Source organism: Crocuta crocuta, unplaced genomic scaffold (assembly GCF_008692635.1).
Source record: "Crocuta crocuta isolate KB4526 unplaced genomic scaffold, BGI_CrCroc_1.0 scaffold143, whole genome shotgun sequence".
Classification (NCBI taxonomy): Eukaryota; Metazoa; Chordata; class Mammalia; order Carnivora; family Hyaenidae; genus Crocuta; species Crocuta crocuta.
This window is the reverse complement of record NW_027529175.1, coordinates 6,189,934-6,200,622: the sequence shown is the minus strand read 5'-3', so window position 1 is coordinate 6,200,622 and position 10,689 is coordinate 6,189,934. Positions and strand designations below refer to the sequence as shown.

General features: G+C 56.3%; 1 protein-coding gene across 1 annotated transcript in view; it reads left to right on the top strand.

Moving 5' to 3' along the window:
• Positions 1–2,049: 2,049 nt before the first annotated feature.
• CERK (ceramide kinase) overlaps positions 2,050–10,689 on the top strand; it is a 20,496-nt gene continuing 11,856 nt past the window's right edge. Inside the window, exons 1-4 of the mRNA XM_077757902.1 lie at positions 2,050–2,176; positions 2,488–2,610; positions 8,168–8,231; positions 10,328–10,473. Of these exons, the coding sequence (XP_077614028.1) occupies positions 2,050–2,176; positions 2,488–2,610; positions 8,168–8,231; positions 10,328–10,473 (460 nt within the window). The remainder of the gene's footprint in view (positions 2,177–2,487; positions 2,611–8,167; positions 8,232–10,327; positions 10,474–10,689) is intronic.

The window sequence follows — 10,689 nt, the reverse complement described above, 5'->3', positions numbered from 1 at the left end:
CCCCTCGTCCGTCTGTCCCTCCCTCCATCTGTCCATCCCTCCATCCCTCCCCTCCCCCTCGGCTCCTGCTTCTCTCCCAGGCCACCTGAGTGACGTGTCCTGGCCTCATTCCTGCGTCCTGAGCCCTGAGCCCTGCCCTGGGCACCCCTGCTCTGCCCTCCAGCCCCGACCTCAGCACGACCCACCCCGCACATTGTAGGAGGGCAGGGCGGGCTCTGCAGCGGGACCGGCGCGTGGTGCCGTGGGGTCCTGTCACTGCTGTGCGGGGCGTGCTGGGCTCGTGACCCTGCCTGCGGGACTCGAGGGGACGGCGCCGCTGGGCGCGTGGCAGCACCGACATCCCGCCCGTCCTCCCCCGGCCCCTTGGGTCCCTCAGACCAAACTGGCCAGATTAGGAACTGTTGCCGTGTGGACTCCTTTCCGTGGGTCATCCCGTGAGCCATCGGTGGCTCGTACTGCGTTCCGGGCTCAACACGACAGGTGTCTTCGTCTGTTGTGCAGTTTCTTCAGTCAGCCGTTCGCTCGAGCATCGAGAAGCATCGGAATTACTGAGCGCGCTTAGCTTCTAGAATTTCCTCTCTGCTGTTGCTTACCCGACGGGCCACTCGCGCGGTGGTTGTGCGGGGGCGGGTGGTCCTGCTGTTTGCTCTCAGTGGTCTGAGAGGAGCGCCGTGCCGNGTCCCCGACTCCTCCCTGCCGTGAGCCCACCCTGCCCCCCGTGCCCAGGTGCGGACCCTGGACACTGCTCCCACAGGAGATGGGTGCCGCGTGCCGGGCTGGGCGGGGCTGGCGGGAGGGCGTGGCGAGGCAGGCTGTGGGATGGGCTGGCTGAGCAGGGGGGAGCGGGGAGGGGGGAGGAGAGAGGCACAGCTTCCGGCCAAGGGAGGGTGAACACAGGGCGCCCTGCAGGGAGGCCCGGGCGACAGGCTTCACTGAGGGCAGCGCCCTGAGCTGCCCCCCACTGACCCCCGCACTCCCCGGAGCGGGGCCTGGCGGGCACTCCCAGCCCACGGCGCCCTCAGAGGCCCCACTTCTTGTTCCTCTGCAGGAGTGTCCCTTCTCCGGGGCCCTGGACACTCTGACCCCACTGGGGACCAGCCCTGCCAGCCCCCCAAGGCTTCTCAAGGGGCCCAGGCCCATCCAGACGCTGCCTTCCCAGGTCTTAACGCCCTGATCCCCAAGGGCAAGGACTTCACAGCGACATAGAGAGGCTGGGGTGTCTGAGCAGCGCCGCTCACGTGGCTGTTAGAGAAATTATAGCGCTTTGGCTGGTTTGTAGGGCTCATAGCCACGCTGGGGCCCAACCGCAGGTGATAACGTTCTTGTTTGTGGAAACACCGTAAATCTCCGCAGCAGTTCACGGACCAGCTTGCGGAATGAGGGCTACTCAGACCGAGGCCTGCTGCCCTGGGTCTCGGCCTCACAGTCTCCCAGGCTCTGGTTTTGTTGTGCCTCCCCCACCACCGCCCCCGCTGTGCTCAGGACCTCCGTGCGGGGCCCTTACCTGGAGGCTCCTGCAATCCCGCTCGGCGGCTCGGCCGGGCGGCCTCCTCCTGGGTTTCCCACGGCGGACAGCATCCGTGTCGTCCTCCCCAGGCCCGTCCAGGTGCCCCTCCTGCACCTGATTGGACCTCCCAGGCCTCTCCAGAGCCCCCACCCTCCTCCGGCCTTGCCTCAGTGGGGCCCCGACCCTCCAGGCACCCCGGTATCCTGAGTCTCGCCACGTGCTTCCTTCCCGCTTGAACTTCTGAGCCAGACTAAGGACAAACACTGTGTCTCCGATTTAGCACAGTCTCCGGCCTGGGAAGTCACGGAGCAAATCGTTTGCAAAGTTGGGCAGTCCCCATTTGGTGGCTCTGCTGGTCAGACATGCCATCCCCTAAGAACGGTGACTTTCCCACAATGATTTAGCTCTGATTTCAAACCTACAATACGATTCTTTGCTTTACTTGTGGGTTTCTAACGAGAAGGTGAAAGCAGAGGGTTCCCAGCATCTTGGAACGGAGGAGTGTGTTTGTGTGGATTCCGTGAAATGGTGTGACGTGTGGCATGGTCCTTCCAGATGCCTGCTCTGTGCCCGTCTCTGAGATCATCACCGTCGAAGAAACGGACGTCCATGGCAGACACTACGGCAGCGGAAGATGGCAGAAGATGGAAAACCCCTTCGCTTTCACAGGTGATGGGGGCAGCGGCTGCGCACAGATGGCCGGAAAGGCAGCCGTTTGGTCACTTGTTTGACAAACTCCGTGTTTCTTTGCTTTATCCTGTAGAAACTGCTTTATGCAATTTCCCCCAAGCTCTAACTTTGAGTGATGTTTTGATCGCCTTTTACTTTCCTTGTTTTTTACCCTGGGTGGAAAGAACGGAGAAACAGGTCTTTTCCCTGATGGCCAGCAGGCGGGGGCGGCCGGGGACCCTGCGGCCGGGGGGCGTGGGGCGCGACGCTGCGCCCACCGCCCTGACCCGCTGCGCTGTCTGTCTCTGCAGTGCATTGCGTGAAGAGGGCCCGGCATCACCGCTGGAGGTGGGCGCAGGTGACCTTCTGCTGTGCCGAGGAGCCGCTGTGTCACCTGTGGCTGCAGACGCTGCAGGACCTGTTGCGGAAGCTGAGTACGTGGATGCGCCGTCGCCGGGGCCCGCGTGGGACCCTGACCTTTGCTGCCCCTCTGCCGTTTGCACTCCTTCCCATAACCAAGCACGCTGGCAAATTGGTGTGGCTTAAAAATCCACCAGTTTACCAATTATAGGACCACCCTAGCATCGCACGCTGCCCCAGGCACGGCCTTCCAGGCCGGGGTGCCTTCCCCAACCAGCTGTGAGGCGAGAGGCAGGCCCCTTTCCCTGCTGAGCCTCAGTTTCTCTCTCTGAGAAGCTACGTTCCCGGTGAATGTGGGGCCTGAGCCACGTACGTGGGGGCGCACCTGCGCGCACCTGGGGCCGCAGCATCTGGCACACACACCGAGGCTGTCTGTCGCCCCTGAGGAAGTGGTAGGCGTCAGCTCAACCTCTGTCTGGAATCCTGTTGTGTGCTGCTTAGTTATGATCTTAATATGTAATTTTGTGAGCTCAGTATAGGCTTTCTTTTGCTCTAGAAGAGAAACTGCGTGTGGGTAGGTTCGTTTTCTTTTTTTTTTTAATTTTTTTTAATGTTTTATTTATTTCTGAGAGAGAGAGAGAGAGGCAGCGTGAGCAGGGTAGGGTCAGAGAGAGAGGGAGACACAGACTCTGAAGCAGCTCCAGGCTCTGAGCCGTCAGCACAGAGCCCGACACGGGGCTCGAACCCACGAACCGTGAGATCGTGACCTGAGCTGAAGTCGGACGCCCAACCGACTGAGCCACCCAGGCGCCCCGCGTTTTCTGTCCTTAATGCATTTGGCATCCTGATAAAAGAAGTGAAATATTTTATTGACGATGGCGTTGCCCACCTTTCAGCGCCAGAGAGGCTTCCTCACGCAGAAAGGTGCACTTGCTTATTTGCGCTTCTGCATTCCGACATCTAATCCTGCGGGACGCTCCTGACCTGCATCCGGGCGAGTGACCCCCAACATCACCTCGCATCTCCCGGCACAAGGGCCCCATCCCACTGTGGGAGTCCGTGCACGAAATTGCCCCCCGTCTGTGTGCTGCCTCCTCCTCCTCCGTCTCTCCGGACTCTTCCCCCTCAGCCTCCCCGCTCCCTCTGCTCGCTTTCCTGAGTCTGTAGACTCGGGCTGATTCTGTAGGTTCAGGCTCCCCAGAGGATGTACGCTGAAGCTGCCCCCCATCGGACGGTGGGCGTTTCTGTCCTGTGTCGTGGGTAGGAGAGCGCACACAGTTGTACACCAGCCACAGGCTACTCGCATCGACGAGAATTCCAGCCGCTCTGTCCATCTGCTGTGGTGTCCACTGGAAGCAGTGTAGACGCAGGGAAGCCCCCAGATCCCGAGCTCTCACACCCAGCGCTCTGAGCAACACCGCCAGCGCCCGGGGCTCCAGGGGCCCCCTGCACCGCCGGATTCAGTTTATGAGCCACGTTTACTCCGTGACGCCCTGCGTCTGGCTTCCTGGCTCAGCGTCAGTGTGTGAAGCGTCCCCACGCCGTGTGTGCTGTCAGCTGCCCGTTGTCTTGGCGCCATGGCCCTCTGTGTCCGACCACTTACTCATCCAGTTTACTGCGCCAGGTCACTGGGAGAGCCCCGGCGTGGCCCGTTACAGATAATCCTGTACGTTCCGGTGCGTGTCTCATACGGACACATGGCTGCCTTTCTGTTGGCTGCGTACCACGGGGCCTGGAGTCGGTGGGCCGAGCGGCGCCCTGGCGTTCAACCTCAGTCGACAGCATCAGACCGCGACATTCCCACCAGCAGCGTACCGGAGTCTGGGTTATCCCGAATCTTGTCCACACCCTTAATAATTGCAGCGATTTTGGTAGCTGTTAATAGTCTCGCGTTATGGGATTAGTTCATATTTCCCTGATAGCTAATGAGGTGGAGGAAGTACGTTCCTATGTTTCTGGACCATTTGGAAATCCCCCTTTGTAAGGAATCTGTTCAGGTCTTTTGTCTGCTTTTCTTTCAGGTTATCCGTCTTTTCTTAACGTTAAGTAGATATTTTTTGTACGTCATGGATCCAGGTCTTTTATTGGATTTATGAATTGCTGATATCTTCTTTCGTGCTGTGGCTTGTCTTCTTACTCTCTTGCTGGTGTCTGGTGATAGACAGACATCCTTCTTGTTCTTTTTTTAAGGAGGCTTCATCCCAGCATGGAGCCCAACGTGGGGCTTGAACTCACGAACCGTGAGATCAAGACCTGAGCTGAGATCAAGAGTCGGACAGTTAACAGACTGAGCCACCCAGTGGCATCCTTCATTTTAATGTAGTCCTATGTATCTTTTAGTTTTGTTTTGCTTTGTTTTGTTTTGTTTAGTTTTGTTTCATTTTGCTCTGTGTTAGTTTGGGTCCTAGTTCACATCTATGTCTGCTCCAGGGCCATGAAGATATCTTCTCCCCAAAGCCTTGTTTTACCTTTCGCACTTAGACCTACAGTCCACTTGGAATTGATTTTTGTGTGCGGTATTAGGTGAGTGGTCAAGGTTTACTTAAGGACAGATATCTGCTTGACCCCATGCTGTTGGGGGGAGGAGCGCCCCTCCCCCAGCACCACGAGGCCGCCATGTTGCTCTCCACGTCGTTCACACACGTGTGCAGAGCCTGAATGGAACTCCAGTTTGCGTCCACTGACGTTGCTAAGTTCACTTTTTTCAATAGGTTGAGGATTCTTTCGGGTTTTCTTTAAACACATTCATGTCACTTGCAAGTAATGATCGTTCTCTTTCATCCATCTTGGTTCTTGTGCCTTTTAATTCTCTTTCTTACACTCGCACCTGGTGTGGATCCGGCGTGGGGAGGGTCACCCTAGTCCTGCCGTCAGGGCGGTTTCCAACATTTCACAGTCAAAAATGATGTTTCTTAGGTTTATCATAGATTTTTAAAAAAAAAACAAAACATATTAAGGGGGCACCTAGCTGGCTCAGTCGGCCAAGCGGGCAACTCCTGATCTCGGGGTCATGAGTTGGAGCCCCACGTTGAGTGCAGAGATTTCTTAAAAAATAAAAGTGAAAATGAAATTAAAGACAGGTAAAAACATAGTAAGGGAGTTCTTTCTGAATTCCTTGCTTTAAGAGTTTGTTTTAGCTTCAGCCATGACTAGTTGATACATTTGATGGATGCTTTTCCTCTTCCGTCTGTGGGAGCCCTGTGTGAGTGCCTCCTTGCTGAGTCCGTACACTGGCTTCTCTTTGTATAAAAGCTTTTGTATTCCTGTGGAATCCAACTTGGTCATAACGTGTTACTCTTTTTGTATATATTTCTGGAGTTGACTTGCTGATATTGGCTTAGGATTTCTACATCTCGGCTCGGGGGACGTCGACCCACAGCTCCCCTGTGACCGCGCCCTTGTCTGGTTTTGCTCCCAGGCATTGGTGGCCCCTTGCGGGGAGCTGGGAGGCGCTCGCCCTGTGCAAGGGTCTGTGTGACACCGGGAACTACGGTCTTCCCTAAACACTTGGAAAGAGTCCCTGGTGAAACCCTCTGGGGCTGGGTTTTCTCTGGGAGAAGGTTTTCATTAATGACTTTGGTCTCCTTATTAAATACCAGACTATTCAGATTTTTCTGTTGCTTCTGCCAGCGTTGGTAAATTGTTTTTTTTTTTTTGAGAAAATTTGTCTATTTATCCAAGTTTATGAATTTACTAAGAATCCTTTCACCTTCCCTGTAATATGTGCAGATTCTGGAATAATGTCCCCTTTCTCATTCCTGATAATTAGTAGTTTATCTCTTCTCCCTTTTTCTTTATCAGCTTCATTAGAGAATTATCAATTTTATGAATCTCTTCAAAGAATCAACTTTTGGCTTTGTTGGTTTTCTCTACTGTGTATTATCTGCCCCCCAGTGTTTTATTATGAAGATTGTCAAGCATACGAAAGGACAAATTGCAAGAATTATACAGCAAACACGCACACATATCCACCGCCTAGATTCTGCAGTGGTTAATGTTGCTGTATTTGTTTTGACAGTGTCTGTGTATCTATCCAGTAGTTAATCGTGTTCTTCGCTCAGTTTCAGAGTAAGTGACAGAGGTGGGGTGCTTCACCTGTAAACACTTCAGCCGGCGCCTCCCTAATGAGGGAGGAACATCTGTTTACAGGTCTGAGCTAGCGTTTCCGTGCATTCCAGTGAAATGGACAGATGGGGAGTTTCTGTCAGTGTCAGTGGTGTTGAAACATACATACAGGTGGCTNTTTATCTCTTCTCCCTTTTTCTTTATCAGCTTCATTAGAGAATTATCAATTTTATGAATCTCTTCAAAGAATCAACTTTTGGCTTTGTTGGTTTTCTCTACTGTGTATTATCTGCCCCCCAGTGTTTTATTATGAAGATTGTCAAGCATACGAAAGGACAAATTGCAAGAATTATACAGCAAACACGCACACATATCCACCGCCTAGATTCTGCAGTGGTTAATGTTGCTGTATTTGTTTTGACAGTGTCTGTGTATCTATCCAGTAGTTAATCGTGTTCTTCGCTCAGTTTCAGAGTAAGTGACAGAGGTGGGGTGCTTCACCTGTAAACACTTCAGCCGGCGCCTCCCTAATGAGGGAGGAACATCTGTTTACAGGTCTGTCCATGCAGTGAAATGGACAGATGGGGAGTTTCCGTCAGTGTCAGTGGTGTTGAAACATAGGTGGCCGTGTAGCCCAGCCCCTCCCTGTGAGACTCACACCACCCAGAGTTTTCTGACGCTCCTTCCCGTCAGCGCAGAGGCCATCGCCACCTGCATGGAACCGTGCTGCAGGGGCCTTTCCAGGAGGGCTTCGGGCTCTGGCATAATGGGCGAGAGGCGTGTCCGTGTCTGCAGGTTTACCAGTACTTCATGCCTTTTTGGTGCCCCTAGCGTTCCAGTGCGTGGCTGGACCGCGGCTGCCGCGTCGCTCNAAAAAAATTTTAAGAGCCACTGGCAGTGCGGGCAGAGACCCTTACAAGTGAGGGGTCTGTCAGGATTCCAGGTTTTCGGCAGTCAGACGCACGCACACGGGCACTGCCACGTCCCGCAGTAGCGGCGCACTGAAACCGTGTAAATGCCCGCTGACGCGAAGCGCGGAGGTACCGCTGCCCACGTGTGGCGAAGCAGAAGGGACACGGGTGGACCTTTAACACGGTCCGTACAGAGAGCCGCTCACTTAAAGCGGCCGTGATAAAGGGCCGGGAACCCCAGGGTTACAAGACCACGCGCAGCAGACTTTGATCGTGTCTGTGTCTCACGTCGGGTGTACAGACTGGACTGGCCTTTTCTTTCTTTTTTTTTTTTTAATATCTTTGTAGTTTCTAAAGTTTCAAACTAACTTGGATAATAAGGGAAAACTATAAAATAGAAAATGTAATCTTTTTCCAAAAAGTTACCATTTGTTGGCAATTAGATGCCAAGAAGGTGGCGTCCCTCCCCCCCGCACCCAGTGGGATGCTTCCTGAGCGAGGCTGCCTCCCCCTGGGCTCCGCGTCCCCCTCTCCATCTCCCTGAGGATGCTTTAGGACCTCATTTTAAAAGAATGATTTGTTTGCCTTTTGTGTTGACTCAGACTCTCAGATTTGAATGTAAACTATACAATGTAATACCGTCTTTTCTTCCTAGTTACTGAACGTGCTAATCAGGCCAAGGAGAGCTTATACGAGATCAATATAGACAAATACGACGGGTGAGTAAGGCTCCTTTCGTCCTAATTCATAGTAAACGCTAATCAGGCGCTGCCCATCGGTCTCAGTTCTGCTCGCTCCCTGCCCTCGCTGCTTTTCCTGATGGTCAGAGTAAACCCGCTTCCCGTAGAAAATCGGAAACTGTAGAAATGCCCGTCACGCCTTCTGCGGCTGGGAGACCGCGGACCGTTTTCCTTCGTGGTCTCACTACCCGCACGTGCAGGGTAACCCTCTCTGAGTCGTCGTAAAGTATGTCATAGACACAGTCTCCTTTTGTGCCTGAACATCTCAGTGCGTATTTCCTAAAAACAAGCCCGTTCTCTCAGGAACCAAAGCCTGGTGATAAACCGGGAACCACCCAACACGACGCTCTTACCTGTTTGTCCCCATTTCGGGCCCCACCAGTTGTCCCATGATTTCTTTTTGCTTTTTTTGAAAAAGAGAGAGTGGGGAGGGGGACACAAGCAGGCTCAGAGCTGTCAGCACAGAGCCCCGCGCGGGGCTCGCACACACTCTGTGAGATCATGACCTGAGCCGAGATCAAGAGTCCGACACTTAAGCACCCAGCCACCCCGGCGCGCCTGCCCCATCGTTTCTTACCCCGCGAGGGCGCCTGGCCCTGCCTTCCCTTCAGATTCTCTGGGCTCTGGTCTCAGGTCAGAGCCGCTCCTCAGCCTCTCTCGTGGGAGTGTGGACCAGGCGTTCGGTAGCGCCCCCCACCCCAGGCGTGGGGCCTGGTGTCTCCTCCGGGTCGGCCCTGCTGGTGCTCGGGCGGCTGGTGACACGAGACGGCCGCTGCGCCCTTCCCGCCAGCCCCTCATGTGGAATCGCGCCTGCGCCGTGTCTCCGCTGGAATGTCAGCCCCTGGAGGGCGGCGTCCTGGGCCCCGTGCACAGCCGTCCCCCCCCCACCTGGCCCGGGCCTGGCACGTGACGGGTGCTCGGGGAACAAGCGCACGAGCCCTGGGGAAAGGTGCTGAGGACACGGGAGCTCACAGACAGAGGCTGCAGTGTCAGGAGTTCTAGAAGGATCCTTTCGAAAGCTTAGGCGGTGGGATTGGATCCGGGAGGCTGAGGGAGGTTATGCTCTGTGGGCGGAGCCCGTTGGACTGTGGCAGAGACACACACGGAGGGGCTGGTCTCCAGGATGTCCCGTCCCAGTGAGCAACCCCTGCAGAAGACACACGGGACTCCTGACCCGAGTGACAGTGACGTCACCAAGCCGGGAGATAAGTTGAAGTGGGTTTGGAGACAGTGGTGCAGCCGGTGTGGGGACATCAGCTGAGCCGTGGGCTCAACTGGATGGGTTGGGCCCCCCCGAGTCCAGCAGCATGAAGGTCAAGAGACAGCCGAGGGGTTGACTCCAGGGTCTGACCATGGTCTGCGCCTCCCCAGCTGCGTGACTGGGGCCGACTGCACCGTCTCGGAGCAGAGTCCTCCGTTGGGATGTCACTGTCCCCGGGCCACTGAGAAGCAGAGCCGGGGTCTCCAGTGGGCGAGTGGCCCCGGGACATCAGGGGATGTGAAGGGCGACCCGGAACACGGGGTCTGTGGGTTCAGGAGCCGCAAGGAGGCCGGCGGCCAGTCTCCCCAGGAGGGACAGGTGGGCCGGAGGGCCGGGGACAGCAGCGCGGGAGGAGGCAGGGAGCTTCAGGAAGCGGCGCCACCTTCCAGCTCCCAGACCGCCTGCTGGGTGGGGGACCGTGGTCAGGCGGGTGTCAGGCTGCATTGTCTGCTCATGTTCTAGCAGCTCGGCCTCAGGGGAAGCACCAGGCTTTAGGGCCGAGGAAGAGGGCCTTGTCTGATGAGCGGGGCCGAGGGCCACCACTGGGCTGGGTCCCAGCCCTGCCCTTCACGGCCTCCCGGACCCTGGCCTCCCATGGCCGCGCCGGGCATCAGGGGGAAGAGGATCCTGCTGAGGGAATGCGTGTAGGACCCGGGTGGGTGGCGGCTGTTGGGGCCACGGGGCCCCGGGAGCACAGGGCGGCCACGGTGGGCCCGAGTCAGCCGCCTTGTTCTCTCGGGACCCCACGACGAGCAGTACATAGCGTGGCGTTGCGGGGACGGTGGAAGGGTCCCTAACGCCGTGCCCCCTGCAGGATCGTCTGCGTTGGTGGCGATGGCACGTTCAGCGAAGTGTTGCATGGCCTGATTGGCAGGACGCAGAGGAACGCCGGCGTGGACCAGAACCAGCCCCGGGCAGCCCTGGTGCCCAGCCCGCTCCGGATCGGCATCATCCCCGCAGGTAGGGCGTCCCCGTCCCTTGAGCTTCCTTCAGGTTTATTCTGTTACCGAGTTGGGGATTTTAAGCACATGGTTGCAGACCTTGTTGACAGACGGTCGATGGCCGAGGAAAGGACCCCTGACGTGTCCTGTCTACCCGATGCCTGCTTCCCACAGGTGCCGAGCAGCTGGCAGCTGGGGGACAGTCTGCCCTCAAAGGACTGGCGTTTGGCAGGCC